Source organism: Notolabrus celidotus, chromosome 9 (genome assembly GCF_009762535.1).
Source record: "Notolabrus celidotus isolate fNotCel1 chromosome 9, fNotCel1.pri, whole genome shotgun sequence".
Lineage (NCBI taxonomy): Eukaryota > Metazoa > Chordata > Actinopteri > Labriformes > Labridae > Notolabrus > Notolabrus celidotus.
In genome coordinates this window covers 16,795,698-16,815,808 of record NC_048280.1, presented here as the reverse complement: position 1 = coordinate 16,815,808, position 20,111 = coordinate 16,795,698, and the positions used below count along the sequence as shown (strand labels likewise).

Below are 20,111 nucleotides of genomic sequence, written 5' to 3'. Positions count from 1 at the left end.
CTCTCTCCGTCATTCAGCTCTTTCTCTGTTTTCTCTTTGCTGTCACTCTTTGTCTCCTTTGCTGTTCCCTTTTATCCCTCTCTCTCGTTCTCACCTTCCCTCGCCGTCACTGAGCCTGCCTGTCTGTCCCCCTCTCTCCCTCACTGTCTTATAAATATGCATCATTTCAGATATAGAGTGAAGCCCGAGTGTTCCAGGAAAGCCTATAAAAAGAGAAGTAAAAAATAAAGCAGAGGAGGGGTCTCTGTGGTAACCTCCTGGATGTATCCATGGAAACTGGAACAGCTTAAAAAGAAAACATTATGGGATGGGATGTAGGCGGAGCTTATGTGACTAACTCCACCTACTCTTTGTTGCACAGAAACCCTACCTTAATTGCCCTCTGTGTTGCCATGGAAACAAAAACTCTTTCCAAGATTGCTGTTGTTCGTGTTTGTGTGTGTGTGTGTGTGTGTGTGTGTGTGTGTGTGTGTGTGTGTGTGTGTGTGTGTGTGTGTGTGTGTGTGTTGTTTTTTCCAACTTGAATAGAGCTTGATCTCCCACACGGCTCAGTTACAGTGACATTGCTAATAGTTAGGTATTTAATTTAAATCCAGGTTAAGCATAAAAACTGGTTCAAGCACTAAAATGTCAAATTACAAAAAAGATGAATTGAACAGTAGCCTAGTGGGGTTTTTTTTCAAAAAGGACCCAAACTTGCACAAAATAATATTCAGCTGTATGTTTTGTTGAAATCACTGTCTCATTATAAATTTGCTGTTACCATGCTGTTAATATTCACTGAAGTTTTCAAAGTAACATGGTTCAAGTCTAATTCATGGGCATAAGTTTACTGTATATCTAACACAATCAAAAATCACTCCTAAGAAGTCATCCTATTTTCAAATAGCGCTACCATAGAAGGAATTAAGGCGCTAACTTTTGATAAGAAGCTGTACGCTTCTTTAGCTTAGCTGTAAGCTTTTTTAGCTATGGCTTGCTAAATTTTCAAAGGATATTTACCTTCGCCACTGCAAAATAACACTGGAACTCATAAAATACACACAGTGGCTGAAAACTCATTACTAAAAACACTTTAGGTCAATACTTAAGAAAATCAGAAGAATTAACATTTTAACCTTCCACTGTAGTGCAGCTACAGGGCTCCAGCTTTGCCCTAGCCCTTCAGTATGATATGTTTTAAGCAAGCGGCAACACACCAATTCAAAAAAGCCGATCTTTACAGCAGAAATAAATATGTTCACAGCCTGGTACAAAAGACGAGTGTAATCTGGATAGCTCATTTCTCGATTGGCACACTATGTAAGGGGGGGGGGGGGGGATTTTTTTCTAACGAGGCAATTTCAAAGATATTGAGATTACGAGTCTTCACTGTAGCTGTTGGCAAGTAGGCTTAAAGCCCGCCTCTTTACGTCACAATCGCTCAACAGCAGCAATATGGCTGCCGCCGACAATTAACCTCAAACCAGCGCTTCAGAAACAGATGGGTGACATCACGGATACTACATCCATATTTTATACAGTCTATGGTTTTAAGTCGCAAGGGCCAAGTGTTGTGAAGCTTCAAGGCTCTAACTGCACACTTAATGTGTTTTAAGATTTACAAAGTTGTGTTCCATCGCTTTAACTAAATACCATCACTTTTTTGTTTGCTGTTCTGATAAGCTCTGATAAGCTCCAAAGCTTCTCTGATTATTCATTCTTTCACCTTCTTTCAAAAACAGAGGTCAGAAGAAAGATGAACTGTATTTTGTTTAAGGTGTAATCAGAAGTTTGATTCATTCTTTGCCCAAAGAAAAGGTTTGTATTCCTTTTACCTTGGAAACATTGGGTAATGTTAATGATCTAAAAGCTTAACAGATGTGCGCAGGAGCAACCAGGAGTGTACCTGTTGGGCCAGGCTAGTTGTAGGGTCAATGACAGTCAATAGATCATACAGGCTGCAAGAGCTAGCTGTAGACAGTTATATTCTCCAAGAGCCAAACAGTAGGCTTGGCCTGGGAGGTCTGACTGTAAACACAAGCTTACAATTGGTTGTGTAATTACACTTTTTTATATAAAACTATTGTATGTATTTAGCATGTCATGTAAAATCTAGTATCTGAAATAATATATTGAACAAAAACCCAGCTCAGTTGCCCCCTGCTAGCTACAGAATGAATGCCATTTTAAGGCATTTTTCAACAAGACATTCAAAGGCTAAGATGTTAAGATCACATTTAATAGAATGTCTATTTACTCAACTGATAGCATGTTGAGAAAGTTGCATAGCTGTGCATATATAGGCCTATATATAAAGTAGGAGCTAGGGATGTACACAGTTAATCGATTATCGATTAATTGGTTGTTAAGAAATTACTCAAAACACGCATTTTTGTTTTCAATTTTCCGTCATGTGGAACAAACATCATGTTGTCTCATATTTCATTCAGCTATCAAGAAGGTGTTTTAAGTTTAAAGAATGTTTCGATGTGAATCAGCTGACTAAAGGTGTTGCTCACAGCAGAGACGCTCAGCTGGCGGCTGCCACTGTGCATCAAGTCTTTTTAAAGAGGATCAGCAACTGCTGCCAACAACGACACAAAGGCTGACAACTTTAAACAGGACATTTCTCTACCTTTGGATACAAAGCCAACAGACTGGTGGGAATTTCTAGTACGCTATGTTTGTAGTAGGGGTGACCCCAAATAGTCGAATATTCGACGATTCGTTCTAACGAGCCTTAGTCGACTGCCAATCTCATAGTCGAATATTTGCATATGAAACGTGGATCATTCCATTCAAACCATGGGGGTGCTCCATGTCTAATTTTACATTATTTTCCTGTTTCCCGTAAAAAATAGTGTCTCATTTAGCCTATTTTTATATAAATATAAACTTATTTAATGTAATTCTGAGAAAAGCTCTTGAAGTGTTAAATGGTAATTAAATCTCCCCTGGTAGTTAAAGGTGGACCATTTAGCGGGGACCTGTGGAGCAGACATACCTCAGCTGGCCTTTAAATCTTTTTACGTTCATAGTCGCTCAAAATGTCAGAAAATAAAACTTCAGATGATCCTAAAAATAGTAATAAAGATGAGGAGCAGCTTCATGAAGAGGACTGTGAGATCAAGGATTACCGGACCACACAAAAACTGTACGGGGCCAAACGAAGGAGGAGGGGTACCCAAAGCTGTCCGAAGCCTCAAAAACAATCCACAGCATCCCATCCACCTCCACGCCATCAGAGAGGATATTCTCAAAGACAGGATTTACAGTCAACAAAGCAAGGAGCGCACTTCTGCGCGTAAACATGATGGTTTTCCTCGCGTACAATTTGAAAAGACTCAAGCGGCCAAAGACGCAATGAAAGACTGTTTTAAAAGGTACTGTTAAGAGATATAAAAACCCTCTAGCTGGTTCAGGTTTGATTTTGAACATTATACAAATGTTTAGCCTTAAGTTGGACAAATAGCCTCCGCAGCGCTGCTCTCCGCTGTGTGAACACTGTTTAAATATCTCCTGATTCCTTACTCTAAAACGGCGCGTTGTTCCATGTTTAACGGATAGTGGCCTTATTTGAGTTTTCTCTCCTTCATCACCTTGTTGTTTTTGTAATATAGATTAAAAAAATCTAAGTTTTATACTTATAATATTCTGTTGCCCCTTTTACTTTAAGCTACGAGACTCTTAATTGTATAGGGTTATGCGTAATATTGTCATGCGGTCACTACATGCAGACTTTGGGTCAATAAGGAAAAACAACAAACGTTCGACTATTCGTCGACTATGGGCAAAATCTGATGAATCAGATTCGACTAAGCAAATCCTTAGTCAGGCTCACCCCTAGTTTGTAGACCAGTAACACCAGAGCCGTCTGGGCTTTTCTGCAGCTGGACTGATTATGACCCGGTTGCGCTCCCGGCTGACTCTTGACCAAACACACATGTTTATTTTTCTCATTAAGAGTGAGTAGACAGAAAACTGGACACTGTGAGTCTGAAGTACTTTTCTGTTAGTATTATGAGCCTTCACTTCATAAAACTATGTCTGCGGAGAATATTTTAATGAGCCTGGTCGTTGATAGTCAGTGTTAAACATGTACCCGTATTCAATACCGTCAGTTATATGCATTTTGTTGCTGTAGAAAATATAATTTAGGGGGAAAAAACGTATTTGGCATTGTTTTTGACCATAGACTGTATAAATAATGGACGTAGTATCCATGACGTCACCCTTCTGTTCCTGAGAGCTGTTTTGAAGCCAATCGACGGCAGCAGCCATATTGGAAATGCGGAACTCAACCAGGCAGAGTGTGACGTAGTGTGAGCCTCCTAGCCAACAGCTATGTGCTCCCGACCGGGAGTCACGTCAGTCATGTCCTTATTTGGGCAAAAACTCGTAATCTTAATATCTTCTGAACCGTCACCTTAGAAAAAAATCCCCCCCCCTCGTACAGTGTGTGCCGATAGAGAAATTAGCTACGTAGGGCCAAGCCGTTTTTTGAACCAGGCTGTAAACATGTTTATTAATGCTGCAAAGATCGTCTTTTCCCTATTCATGTGTATGTGGTTTCCGGTGTTTCTGCAGCCAGCCTCAAGCAGATTCTTGATGTATTGCAGTTTATAACACTTCCGCATGGGCTTCATAATTTGAGACCGGAGGTTGCCGCTTGTTTTTGACAGAAAAATAATGTTTGTTTTTTTATTGATTAATCGATCATTGATCATTAACATTTCCAAAAATCGATCACGGAAAATACTTAAAATGTACATCCCCAGTAAGAGTAGATGTGAGACTGTCAAAACCATGTCTAATTATGAGAACTTAGTAAATAAAAGTATGTGGGAAATTCATGGTTTTATCCTAAAACGTTGCAGGCCATTTCACGTCACATACTAAAATTAATTTGAATGCATTATTTCACAAGAGATGGTGCATGTTTACATTAAGATCACTAATGAAGAGCAGTTTTGTTCTCATATTTACAGATTAGATTAGAGGTAATAATTTTATTTGATTGAATTGTTTGGTCTTTAGAAATGATGTCATTTTCACTATAAAGACAAAGAAGCCTCCATATGTTTTTTTTATGTGGCAACAGAACCCTCTTTGTCTTGGTGTATATCCTCTCATACAGACAGTGGTGTTTTGTCAGTCCACACTCACTCCTGCACTGAATACAGCTCCCCTCTGGCCTCTCCAGGTGCTCCATTAAGATGCTGTTTGCCTGAGCCGGGTTGGGACCCAGAGATGGGTTGTAAAAAAAAAAAAAGCAAACCAGCCAAATTACTCTGCAGAGATTGTTTAGCTCTGCTTTGTTGCCAGTGTTTTTTCAGCAGTCTGTGTCAGCAGCGTAACACAGCCTGCAGCCCTTAAACCAAAGCAGACATTTAATTCTCCTTTATCCTATACATTTGGGCATGAAATCAGTTTAGGGAGAAAGGGAGTTGACAGCAGAGTGTGTGGATCCAGCCTCTGTGAGTCCATCTGACGCAGATATACACAGTAAAAAAAAGGCTGGAGAAAACTGAAGATTTAAATGGAAGCGCCCAGTGTGTCTTCTTTGTCAGCTTCATTGTGTAACAGGGGATTCAATGACGTCACCACAGCCCACGCTAACACACACATAGGTATGGGGTGGGTGTGTGTACATGGGGATGGGGGGGGCTCCAATTCCTCTATGACTCATCTTTGCTCCCCTCTGACGCAAGAGCATGACTGGATCCCTACAGCCCCCATCAACCACACACACACACACACACACACGCACACACACACACCTCCCTGTCTCTCCTGGATGCTGAAACAAGACTGGATCACTGTGTTTTACCTCCCACCATCCTGTACCTCTCTCTTGCATTTCATTTTTTTCCCCGTCTGTCTGCCTCCCTGTCCTTTTCTGTCACTTCTCGCTGTTTCCCGTCTCTTATTTCCTGTTCTGTGGTTGTATAAAGCTGCCGAATGTGTTTGTGTTTGTTATTGACAATCCTGTACATTGTACGGAGACCTCTCCGCTCTCACCTTAGCATCGCTCTATTACTTCTTTTTCTCCTTTTGTATATTTATTTATGTCTTATTTTCTCCCTCTCTGGCCTGCCACCCTTTCCCCTCCATGTCTCCTTTACTCCTTCTCTTTTTCTCTCCTTTCATCTCTTTGCCACCCTCATGCCTCTGTCTCCCCCTCTCTTCCTCTCATACTGCCTCAGCATACTAAACAGAAGTTCTCTGATTACTTTTCTTCCTGAGAAAACGCTGGATACAACTCCGAGGCTCGCCACCACCACTGCCTTCTACCGTCACCATGGCTACAGCCTCGGCGCTTAGCGTATTGAGGAGGGGTGAAAGGAAGGAGGAGGAGGAGGAGTGGGAGCTGTGTGATGTCACACAGATATAGTACAAAAGAAAGCCTCAGAGGAGAAGCTTTTAATCTTTTTTGCATCTTCAATTTGATGCCAAACGTAACCAACGATTCCAAATTTAATTGTAGCAACGTCTAAAAAAAGAGCAGGGGAGTCATTTTAAAGTTCTCAGGACAGACATGGATTGTGGCAATTTGATTTTTGTAATTTTTACTTTTAACTTGTAGCTTTTAAGCCATAAAATGTGTGCCAATTTTTTTCAAGCTCTGTGAGTGACTGATAAAAAATCAACAAGACTTACAGGACCAAATCTTTGTTGTCATCTTAGACCAGAAAATGTACCTAAAATGTATAATGCATGAATGCATTTATTAATATTTTTTGTATTAAAAAAATATAAATTACGTGGTGTGAAAAGTGTGTTAATGAATTAATAAATAAGTTCAAGTTATATATTTTTGAAATTTTGTACTTCACTAATGTTTCTTAATTGTGGCAATACAACACATTTGAGACAATTTTATTTTCTAAATAAATTAATAAAATATATGAATCACCACCATTACTGAGCTTCATATGCACCAAATTACCATTAGATAATTCTTATCTTCCTGAATTTTTTCTTGTTATTCGTCCAAAAACACATTACGTCTTGTCATCAAACGGTGCCCCTTCACTCATTCTCTTTCTCTCCCTCCTCTGAGGTCTCTGCCTCTGTCACTTGTGTCACTTTGTCACTGTGGAGGGGGGGAAGGGCAGGAAAAAAATGGACAGTCACGATCAATCAATCAGTACGATTTATTAGATTTCTGCCTTTGGGAAAGGTGACAGATTGCTTCACTGAAGGATAAAACACACACAGTTAGTCTTCTGCACCCCAGGGTTTTCTTGAAACTCGTAGTAGAGCTGCTAAGCATCCCTTCACACACTCACACACACATGGACTCGCACACACAAATCTGCAATGGGTATCTTTTTTTGGGAGTATTTCAGTTTTTGCTCTCCCCTTACTTTGAGCAGTGCTGTCCTGGTGTGTGTGTGTGTGTGTGTGTGTGTGTGTGTGTGTGTGTGTGTGTGTGTGTGTGTGTGTGTGTGTGTGTGTGTGTGTGTCACACCCTGTTGACTCACACTTCCTGCAGAGTAAATGCTTGTGCTGTATGCAGCACTGTTTATGTTTGGCACCATCCTTCAGTATATATTCACTATATAGTACCATATTTTCTGCATTAAATAGATAGATTATATAAGGTATTAATATTAATATTCTAAACTGGAGTTCTTGACAAAACAATGTTTTTTGTTACTATCGTGTTGTTGCTTTTTTAATACCTGCTGTTTCTTTCACTGTAAAAAGTTATGTTTGAACATTTTTTATATTGAATGCATTTCTCAAAATAAACTATTGATTTAAGAGTCTTATTTCACAAACATGTGTTCAGCATTTTGAAGCAACGATTTGAAAAAACAGATGAATTACCTTCAGGTTTTATGTTTAATATTTTACGGGATAAATCTCCACTTAAGAAAATATATGTGCGGTACACACATATATCATGGGTATCGTCAGCCAATACATTTCTATATCCTATTTATTTGTTATAGTGTGTTTGCATAGGTGACCGTTCTGTTAAATATTTTATATGCACAATGTCGCCCTGTGATGGGTTGACGACCTGTCAAGGGTGAACCCTGTCCTCCCCCCTGAAGTCAGCTGGGATTGGCTCTATCCCTCCGTGACCCCGAACGGCCAAGATTATGGATGGATGCATATGCATAATATCTCTATAACCCTAATTATCATTACCATGCCACTTAAAAAACATCACCTTTTATAAATATGTCTGATTATATGTAGTCAGAATTAACACTAACTTTCATAGATCATTTTGATTACAATGTGTTGGAAAACATGTATCCTCAAACAATGAATGTAAACTGGTCTCCATGGCAGAGTGCTGCAGTACTTCCCAAACAAACTGCCCTGATTTCACACACAGTATGACCTCAGTGAACACACTCTTTATCCTCCCTCCCCCTGAGTTCATTTAATTATATACAGCGTGGCATCACAGTAAGCTCTACACAGTGACATGTACGTATGTTTGACTTCACTGCAGTCTAATTGACCTACCACAGCAAGCTTCTTATTGTAACTCTGCTGAGTCCGTCAGTCATGCCCATGCAGGGGAGGAGCAGAGAGGGACCCATGCAGCAGGGAGGAGGGAGGCTGAAAAAGGGGCCAGAAAAGATATCGACACATACACCTACCCTGTAGTAGTCAGTGCTGTAGACGTCTCTGGACATGCCAAAGTCTCCGATCTTTACCAGCAGGTTCTCCCCCACCAGGCAGTTCCTGATGGGCAAACACAAGAACAAGAAAGAAACGACAGAGGATAATTGAATAAATATGTTACGGAGCATGAGTTATGCTCCATCTACCATTATGGTCAATATTAATACAATAGTTACAGTATATCTGTTCATGAAGCTTTATATATTGCTTTCAAGTTGCTATATAAAATAGGTGCTATCAAGTCATAGTGTAAATCATTTAATCTGTTAATCATGCAGTCAAGCATGGATGTTTGCTTTTAAACAATATCTTCTTGTGTTTTCTGTTCTCACTCAAAGGAGTGCTGACTTTTTTGGCAGTTTTTTTTTTCTTCCAAATATCAAACTGTATATTAAATCAATTATAGTAAGAGTTGTACAATTCTGTTGTAACAGAGTGGCAGACAAACCTGGTGGCCAGGTCGCGGTGCACAAAGTGCTGTGAAGCCAAGTACACCATGCCAGATGCTATCTGCTGGGCGATGTGCAACATCTGAGACTGGGTCAGCTCTACGGGTCTAGTGGTCTGACCTTCTGCCATCAGAACTGCATCTGGACCGTGAGCCCTGTGAAGGAACAAGGGTTTATTGGTGGTGTCATGATGTTTGATGTCATTTATGTTTCTGCTGTGTTGCCTACTTTCAGCCAAAATACCATCTGCTCTTCTAGGAGCGCATTTACAAGACAACATGTTTTTTATTAAAAAGCTGAGAAAACTTCTACTGGACAGATTGCTACCAGAACAGTACAGAGTACAGATTGTGTTGTCTTTTGAAACACTTTTTAAAAAAATAATTTAGAAAACAAAGTCTATATTTCAGCACAGCAGCTGCCATTTCTATGAGATTTTAATGTGATGAGGAAGAAGCCTTGCCTGAGAAACTTGTTGAGGTCTCCATGTTTCATGTACTCAAACACCATGATGAGAGGATCACTCTCCACACACACTCCATAGAAAGTGACGATGTGTTCATGTTGAAGGTTGGTAAGCAGCTCAGCCTCCCGGTGGAAATCTTTTCTGGCATTTTCACTGGCCTCTTTCAGTGTCTGCACACACACACCCACACAAAGAGAGAGTTGACATTTTCATGTACTCACAAATTAAAAATGTACACATTGTGCCTCATACACTGTTTCCAATCATGTTCACAGTGCACCCATTCTGCTCCAATTTATTTGGCTCATGTCCTACCAAAAATGTAAGTGTCTTGCCTTGTAAAAGTGAGCTACAGCAACGTTTAGCACACACAGTGAAAGTACAGGCACAGAGCAAAGGCTGCTATTACAGTTGAGCAAAAGACAAATGAAGTCATTTTATATTAATGTAAGCCATTATATAGTACAGCACTATTTGCATTCATTATATTCCCTGGTTTCTTTAGTAACTAATCTTGGTCCTTCCCTACATGAATCAGGAAACCTGTCAGAGAGGTTGTGTAACAAAAGCATCTGTGACAGAGAGAAAAAGAACGAGTGTGAGAGATGGAGAGAAAAAGAGATGCAGGAAATGAAAATGATACGGGGGTCTCTATTCATTTCACATCAAAAGTGGAAAAATATAGAAAAAATCTTCTTGTCCTACATGAATAATTGATTGTCTTCCTACAATATAGGATACAGATATACATTCACAGTGCACCTTGTGTGTGCGTGTGTGTCTGCCTGTGTGCTAACATCGCAGATAGCAGCTCCTATTACAAATAAAGGTTTAAGGGACAAGGAGAAGAAAGCTCAGTAAGAAGGAAATGACCCACGACCTTTCAGCCAGAACGCTGAGATACCAGAAAATGAGACAGGCTGTAACTCCACCCACCCGCATTTAAGTAATCATGTATCATGGAAGTGAGGCTTGGTCATGTACATTACAGTAAGTAATGTGATATTGCATGAAGATTAAAGGGTGGTTTATTGCAGTATGGATACTGTATGATAGCGTGTGCTCCAATCTGGGTTTGAAATGTGATATCAGACATGTATGGGAAATCTTAGTTCACTGACTGGGGTGAATTTGCTCTGATGAAAGTGGCTTTGTGTTATATTCCAGTTTTTTACTTCATGTGGCTGACTGTGTGCTATGTTTTTGTTAAAGTAGAAGAAACCTTACTCGAAAGGATGCCTGATAACATTGTTAACATTGATACCAACCTTTCTGAATGATTTAAAATTTTGGAAAAATTGGAAAATGGCATAATGATAATTTACTTCTGATCTATGGTTTAGTAAGAAGACATGTTCATGTTGCCATGGTGTCCTTTGTGTTTTGAACGATGCAGTTGAAAAGTTATTAAGAAATACTTATTTCTAGAAAGTGCTCCAATCTGCATTAATAGGGATGTGCCTGTTTAGTTAGTAAAATTATAAAATGTAGTCACCCTCTCTATAGTTGGCACCAGAATGACTGCTCCATCAAATAAATTATTAATATTTCTATTATTGTTGGCTTGAAATGCCAGTCAAACGATGCGTCCATGCTGACCATAATGCTATAATTCTATACTATCCGGATGTAATCAAGCACAGATGACAGATTGCATCTTTTTGAGCTGTGCAGATGACAGTATTTTGATCTAGAAATGGAGATAAAGTTGTATACTGTGTGGTTAAACTGGCATACAAACACTCGACCAGTGCAAAGTGTAACCAGGCATGTGAGCGTTAACCTGCAAGGAGGACCCAAGGCTAGTGGTGCTAGCTCGGCTGATGTTAGCCACACCCTGCGACCCAATTTCGACATCCTTTACTCGAAGACTTTGTGATCCTGTGATTAGTCATGTTAAACAAAATCAAATGCTTCATTTCAACTGTTTTCCGAGTGTTTTCTTATCCAAAGTATTGCTGGTTAGTCTGAATTTAAATTTCTGTTTAAATTATTAGGAAATTAGTCACTTTAGAAAATCCCAAGCTAATGAATTGTTAGCATAGTTCTGTGAACATAAACAGGAGGTCAGATTATCAATCCAAGGAGTCTTTTCCATTAACTAAAACCAAAGACTGTATATAAAATGAACGTCATGTCGCTCGGCTCGAAGTGAGGCTGCCACAAAAACTGCTCTCCCTAGTGGCTGGCTGCAGTGTAGGTCAAAAACTCTGTCTCCTCCATTCATTTGAATGGAGCTGCAGTCAAACTTTAAAAAATAAATACACATGGTACGAAAGTTTCTCACATCTGTATGCTGTGGTGATATGTAGCTATTCTTTGACTGTTTTGTGTTCAAAGCCTCTTTTTTCTAAAAAGTTTATTTTTTGTTAGTTATTAGAGGTTAAAAAAACGGGGTTTTACATCCGGGTTTACTTTGATTGACAGCTGCCGTAGAGAGTAACTCTGCAGGATCTCGGGACGATATGCTGTAGGGCGGAGCTTGTTACCGTGGAAACACAAATTCCTTACTGTGCAGACTCTGGCTGTAGAAAATGTTAATGATGTCTGTATTCTTAACGGGATATTTTGGCTTCAAAACCGCACAATAGGAAAAGGCGGAGCGACGCTGTCCATTTTATATACAGTCTATTACTTAAACCCAATGAAACAAAGCCCGAATCAAAAAATGTCAGAGAGATAAGCACCAACACGACCTGGAAATCTAACCTGTCTTCTGAAAATGTTTGAGAAGTTATCTATAAAGTATTAGTTATTACTTAATATAACTTTTAATGAAGCCAAGTACAAATTATGAACCTTTATAAAAAATGCACCACTGCTCATAACATTTAGCTTTATTCATGATCTCTGTTTGATTGATGATGGTCCGCTGAAGCTTTTATAGAATAACTCCTAAGCTGACACTGTGCATACTGCACTTTGTGTAGCCTACACTGTGTGCTGTGTGAAATGAGACCTTGGATGCAAAATTTGATTTAAGAAAATAAATCTGTCTTTCTGGCAAGCACATGCGCTGCTCCACTGGGCTCAGTAAGCTAACTGAACTTTTCAATTTAATACCCACTGTAACAAATATTCATCACTGAAGGGCAGAACCATATTAATGTTGAATTCAGGAAAGTTAAAACAGACTGTGAGCCAGAAGCATCTACACATGAACTATTGCCTGTATCTGTATGTATTGCTACATTAATTCCCAGGCTAACAGTGTCAATGTTGCACTGTTAGTCATCTAGCCTGTGCAAACTGGCATCCCCGGACAAATAAAAGGCAATCAACAACCTCTGGCTCAGGAACGTAGTGGCTTACATTTACATTTTTGAAGGCAACATTATTAAAGTGCAGGCTTTTGATGATTGATGGTATGTAGCAGCCTGCATGTATATTTCTGTGTATCTGCATGTGTTCCTGTGATCGATGGGGCCTCAGAGTATGAGGTATAGTAACAGTAAGAGTCGCTCCTGTATTATGCCAGACTGGCTGATTGATAGCCAACTCTAAAACCAGGACCATTAAGCTCGATTAGTGACTATAGCATATTGTAATGAGCTATACACAGGAGAACATGTTTCTGTAATATACCATGCATGACAGGGTGCAACATAAGTGCAGTATGTACATGAGTATTCAATAGGGGTGAGGGCGTTCAAAGGAAAATCAACCTCAACATACAAATCACTCCATTGTTGAGGAGTGGAGAAGCTGGCTGCAATGATGATTAAATGAACTGACAACTCTTGGCCCTGCTCCATGTATATTGTTAATGTTTTTCCATCAGACTGTCACACAAATTTTATGTAAACTTCCAGAAAGTCAGCATAAAAAACAAAGAAAATAGACATTAGTTTGCTATACAATTTCATAATAGAAGTCCTGGCAAGGGCTTGATTAAACCATGATGTCATGGCATTTCAGTTCCCCAAACTATGGAATAATTGGTGAATTTTTAGAAGCACTTAATATTGTTCTAACATGATAGCTTGGATGCTGGGTTTCCTTTCTAGTGGTGAAAATGTGATTATGTGTCCTAATGACCACCCTCCTGGAAAAACAGCATTGAGGGCCCCTCCAGGGTACTCTTCTGGTTGAGCAAATAAATAAACCATGCCTCATAGGTTTTTCTCAAAGTGGAATAAGCCAGGCATAATGTTGTGCTTTTGGGTTGTATTTCTAGTAGAGAAAACATAACAATGTGCTCCTCGGGTAGCTCTATTGGTGGAGAAAACAAGTAAACCTACCCCACAGGCGGTGTTTCCTGCATAGATAATAAAATACTGTTTGCTGTCTTGTGGTGAAAATTATTTCTACAGGGGATAACATGCAAAACCAGTGTGCTTCGTTCTAAGGGGATGTTGTTGCATGCCCTCTGTGATGTAGGGCTGCCCTGAAGGCCAATAGTAATAAATATTTCAAAAGCGCTAAATAAATTTAGAGAACACAAAACAAAATTCGGAGATCACAAAATATATTTCAAGAAACCGGAAAGGTTAGGACCATGGTACTTGTTTGTGATTGGCTAAACCCAAGTCTGTCCGGCATCAGGCATTTATCATTTCCTGTTTACACTGGATACATAGCAGAGCCAGCGCGAAATTTCAAGTGTTTACCAGGATAGAAGAGGAGCTTGAGTTGATAGCACAATACTTCAACAAGGGACATACATATAGTGTGATTCTTGAAATGCTCTCCTCGTATCATGAAATACACATATCATTTGGAACCCTTAAATCCTTAAATCACGCTTTTAAGACCTTGGACTGCAGAGAAGGGGCGGATGTTCTTCATTGAATGTAGTTAAGGGGGCAATATTGTCTTGTCCAGCCGGACGCTGTAAGGATTACGAGCGGATTCATGAACACAAGAGCTTCATTAAGGTCACTGTCGGTCGTGACCACGCCATCAAATAAAGCAAACAAGAATCTTTGAATGAATGTCAAAGTATCCGCCCCTTCTCTGCAGTTTGAGGTCTTTAAAGCCTGATTTAAGGATTTAAGGGTTCCAATTGATCTATGTATTTCATGGTACGAGAGGAGCATTCCAAGAATCACACTATTACTCGGGGAGTCCACAGGATGCGTGTGCGCCGCGTTACGGCTGCGACACGGCTCTGCTCCGTCCCGGGGCTTTCGCCCTGGTCCATAGGATGCGTGTTTGGAGCTGCGCGCACTCCGGAGCAGGAAACTCAAGATCCCTCGAGAACTCCAAAACGCGCGAGAACAACACAGTATAAACTTTTCCTCGTCCATGGTGTCGGATATCTTTTGAGACTGACGTCTGGCCCGATGCCACAGGTTATGACGTAATGTTGAAGAAGTGGTGAAATTTACGATCTTGTGTTTGCACATGGTGTTTATTTTGAAAGTGAGCGGATGTTGCATACGATCCTCGTGCCTGACTTCCGGGATAGTTCGATCATTTCTGTGTCGATTGACGCGTGCTGGGCGCGGGGAGCGGCGAAAATAGACTCCCCGCGTATCTCTGGCAGAGCGGCGCGGCGGAACGCTCCAGAGACGGAGCTGAGACGCGCCGCAGCGCGCCCTGTGGACTCTAGAGCATTGACTTGAATGGGAACCTATTTGCTGCGACGTGCGCGGCGCAGCCGTAACGTAACGCGACGCATCCTGTGGATCTTGGGCTTTAGGGATGCACCGAAATGAAAATTCTTGGCTGAAACCGAAAACCGACAATGAGGAAACCAAGGCAGAAAACCGAAAACCGAAACACTGAAACAAATTATAATGCCAATTATTAGTAGAGAGACCGGTGACAGTTGTAACATTTCACCCCTTGGATTTGAGATTAAGCCATGCATTTTCTGTTTGTGTTACACAGGCATTTTCTAGGCTCTTTATCCTCAGATGTGACTTTGAAAAAAACATCTTTTGTCCTTAAAGTCCTTAAAGAGTTAAGCTTAGGAGATGTATGCCACTTTGTCATGTTTTTTTTTTAAGTCAAAGGGAATATAACAACTGTTTAGGACTTTAATGAAAGTAGGTTGTGAAGACAGAAAGGGTAAATGTTATTTATTTGTAAATGCACTGGCCACCCCTGCCTATGTCAGAGCATCAGTTGGGCCACCCCGGTCAAAAGGCTCTGGACACGCCCCTGCCACTAAGCCGCTATGTTCTCCGTCTCCTGCACTGTGCGCTTCTCCGTCTCCATCGCGGCCTGGATCATTTCTCGTGCGCACTGCTTTATTCCCACATCCAAGTAATGATCTTTATAACGCGGAACAAGTACAGTCGTGATGAAGTGCAGAGGATCCGAATAGATCTCAGTGAAACGTGTGCTGACAGACTCTAAGAGTGTTCTTTTCATTGTTTTCACACTGTGGTCCGTCTCAACCTCGTTGCTTAGAAGACGCTTTAGTGCTGCAGTTAAACGAATAACGTCTGCTACAGATGCATCAGAGGAGCTGATCTCTTTAGTTAGTTGCTCAAAGGGGCAAGAAGAGAGGGAATGTTCTCTATTAAGACCCACTGGTGTGAAGTGAATGTCGCGGGGAACTTGTGATCTGCGCTGCAGGACTCGCTTTTGCACAAAGCAATCCAGACACGATTTCTGCTTGCACCATCACAACATTCTGTTTCGGCCTTGTTGTTTGTGTGAAAAAAAGTGTTTCGGCCGAAAACCGAAAATGCACTTTTGGGCCATTTTCAGTCGAAAAATTTACGGTGGCTGAATTTTCAGTGCATCCCTACATATTATATGTATATTCCTTGTTGAAGTATTGCGCTATCAACTCAAGCTCCTCTTCCATCCTGGTAAACACTTGAAATTTTGCGCTGGCTCTGCTATGTATCCAGTGTGAACGGGAAATTTATTTAGCTATATCTGAAATGTATTCGTGATCTCTGACATTTATTTTTGTTCTGTGAAATGTATTTATGTTCTGTGAAATTTATTTTGTTAAGTTAAATGTATTTTGTTAAGTGAAATTTATTTTGTTAACTTGAATGTATTTTGCGTTTTTGAAATATTTATTACTTCTGGCCTTCAGGGTCACCTTAGTAACGCCCTTCTAGTGGAGGTAATATGATAATTTCTTACATAGAGGAGCCTTCAAGTGGACCAAAAAAAGATAACGTCACCCTCAGATAGTTTTTTCCCCAAGATATTGTGATAACACAGCCTTATTAAGTAGAAAAGGCAAAAAAAAACACAGGGTGCCTTTTTTAGTAGAAAAAATGAACTAACCAAGTGAAATGGGTGGAGAAAATTAGATAACCTATCTTACAGGTTGTGCTTCCTGCAAAGAAAAGATTGTAACATGGTCTTTGGGTGCCCTACAGTGTGCCTCTAGTGGAAAAGCGTGATAACTTGCCCTACTGTGTGCCTCTCTAGTGGAGAAAATGCAAAACACTGCCTTCCATGCTTGATACCATTCTGTGCTCTGGCTTCCAACCCCATGCAGTCTTTGCCTTTTTATTTATTGTTTCTGCTCCGACCCTTCGAACAGCCTGAGTTCACGACTGGGTAGTACTGTTGACTCCAGGAATACACTTCATTCTTTCAGAGTAAAAAACGAATGAAAGCTCAGTGAGAAACTGCAGTGAGCTACAGGAGCTGGAGTGGAAACATTCTGGAAAAGTAGCACATTCTCAAGATTCTAACTCCTTCTAAAAGCATGTCTATGTGACAAAGACAAGAGAGCATTGCCTGACAAACATAGATAACTGTTATATTCTCGTACTTAATTCTCATTGTTACCAGCTATCATTTTATTTACTCTCCCTTAGCAAAGAAGCAGACCCTTATAGTTCGATTTGTAATTTGTGTAAATTGGCCCTTTAAGCGAGGCAGAGTGGATGAAATGTAATTATTTATTTGAAAAATCTGTCTCCCCACCAGCTTTCATCACATCTGCTGTTTGTTGACGCAGCACCAAGGAGGAGAAAGAGACAACTAGAGAGAAATGGTGAGTCATGTTGATGTCGTCAGTTGACAGAAAAACGAGGATGGGAAGAGCAGGAAGAGTGTACTATAAGCAGGTGGTACATTAGCTAATTGAAAAAGAAAAAATCCAATTGAGCAAGTCAAATCAATGAAGTGACTCTAATGATTAAATAATTTATCTGCATCATGTCTCCATGCCGTTTGGGAAACACAATTTATTTTTAGTGTAAGTTTGAGTGCTGATTATAAAATGTTTTACCAGATTTGACGAGCAGTCGGCAATGCAGCATCTTGTTTTACAACCAAGAAGACTGCTTCCAGGGATTTTTTCAGGTGCATATTTTACCCACTGCTCACACTGAGCTGTAGCTAAGCTGGCAGCAAACATCAGTGGGGCCAGCAAGCGATTTAGAGCTAAGCTGGAGAAAGACAGGAGGTGCAGGAAGAGAAAAGAAGGTGGAGGATTTAGGAAAAGGAAAGTAACAGGATTGGGAAGCTGCAGAGAAGAGGAAAAAGTACTGCAGGTGAGAGTTAGAGCTGAAGTGCTGCAGACAGAGGAAGTGGAGGGGTAAAGGAAGGAGAGGGGGGTCTCTCACAGGTCATGTATTGTTAATGAGAAGTTCTTCACCAATCAGATCTAGTTTCACCGCAAACCAGGAGAGAAAGCATGGTTGATGGAGAGATGGATGTGATGAGAGGATGCTCTAAGGGAACTCGTTCAATTTGACCCAGGAAGTCAGCGGTTTGATTGTAATTCCACCTCACTGCTTAAAGAGAGAAACTCTTGAAAGGAATGACTTTCTAACAATAGCAGAGGAAATGAAGGCCAGGAGAACATGGAGTCTTAACTGTACGGAGGCCATATGAAGGATTTTCCCTAAAAATGCCACAAATCCATAAAGGATCATACATTTAACTGCTGTGAACTGCTCAATATTTCAACTGTGTCTCGGGTATCAGATCTCAGCAGAAAAAGCAATAACTCAACCTTCAGTAATGACATTATGGGCTGTATTTTTGTGCCAACAATCATTCTGCTGGAGGAGAGATTTCAAAATATCTCACAGTGAAACTTGACTCCTCCAAATTAAGATATTTTCTTTCTGATGCGGGCTGGATGGTTTGTGTTTCCCTTATTACGCAATCTGCCCATCTATATCTGGTGTTTTTTTAGTGTTTGCAAGAAAAACAAAGTTTGAGATGAGTTTAATTACAAGTAGATGATTTTTCTTCAATAACCTTGTCACTTACCCTGTACAATCTCACAATTTAAAGACAATGCAAAGTATACTGCTAAAAGTCTTGGATTCTCTTTCTTGTCATACTGAAAAACATCTAAATTTACTGTAAACTCAAAGCCTGAGCACAGGACATATTAGTCAGCTCATTTCTTATTTGTTCTGGCAGAAGTGTCTCCCCCTCCGGATGGAGCTGATTCAGCTCAGACCAACCACAGCTCTTTATTTAACATGAGATGATTTGATGACAGACTCCTTGAGGCCTTTTTCTTAAACAGCCAATACAGAAGTTAAACATTGTAAATCTGTCCCTTTTGGCTAATCAATGAAATGGACAGTAACTCAAGTTGAGTATGATGGCATGCCAAACATGTGTCTTGTGTTAATGTTGGAAACATGAAGTGGATGCTACTACTTGTTACTAAGCAGCTACATATGCAAACTACCAAGCCCCTTTTTGAATGATGTGTTATGGTGTAGAGGACTTGTGTTCTTTGCTTGTTAACACTTCCTGGAATTCATAAACACAACTTAGAGGTTTGCTAATGGTTCCAGTTTTATTTGATTAAACCAAGCGGCAACCTCCGGTCTAAAAACATGAGTCCAATGCGAAAGTGCTAAAAACTGCAGTTCATTGAGGATCCGCTTGAGGCTGGCTCCGGAAGTACTGGAAACCACATACACACCAATTCAAAAGAGCTGATCTTTACAGCAGAAATAAACATGTTTACAGCCTGGTACAAAAGATGAGTGTAGTCTGGATAGCTCATTTCATGACACTTTGAGGGGGGTGAACCTTTTTCCAACGCGGCAATTTCGAAGATATTGATATTACGAGTCTTCCAATGAGACGCACAGCTGACTTGATTGACAAGTGGGAACACTGTAGCTGTTGGCTAGGAGGCTCAAAGCCCGCCTCTTTACGTCACAATCGCTCGATAGCAGCAATATGGCTGCCGACGCCGATTGGCCTCAAAACTGCACATCAGAAACAGATGAGTGACGTCACGGATACTACGTCCAAATTTTATACAGTCTATGGATTAAACATGACTTCACCACATGCCTCAAGTGCAACAATGCAGATGGAGGACTATTTTGCATAGGGCAGATGAAAGTTTCTGTGAGGTTTGATGAGATAAGCCAAATAACAAAACTGGGGCTCCCTTGTTTGCCAAAGTTACGCATTCTTGGTATATAACCAAGGGAGTTTAACACTAAGAATAGTAATGCCATAGATCTGGACTTGTGTCCTCTAGAAGCTGACAGAGCAATTACTATGCGATGAAAAAATGTGAACAAACAAAGAGTCCATCAACACGTTAAAGATCTATCAACAAGTGATGCTACAGAGTTTTTAAAGAATACGAGGGAGCTTTGTGGATTTTTTTAACCATAAAGATGCAGCAGGAAAGGGTAACTTAG

At 40.4% G+C, this 20,111-nt stretch overlaps 1 protein-coding gene across 1 annotated transcript in view; it reads right to left on the bottom strand.

Moving 5' to 3' along the window:
- The window catches only part of ntrk2a (neurotrophic tyrosine kinase, receptor, type 2a), a 107,919-nt gene that overhangs the window by 11,474 nt on the left and 76,334 nt on the right, over positions 1-20,111 (bottom strand). Inside the window, exons 17-19 of the mRNA XM_034692241.1 lie at positions 9,547-9,719; positions 9,083-9,238; positions 8,610-8,694 (exon numbers count right to left, since the gene is read on the bottom strand). Coding sequence (XP_034548132.1) covers positions 8,610-8,694; positions 9,083-9,238; positions 9,547-9,719 — 414 coding nt within the window. The remainder of the gene's footprint in view (positions 1-8,609; positions 8,695-9,082; positions 9,239-9,546; positions 9,720-20,111) is intronic.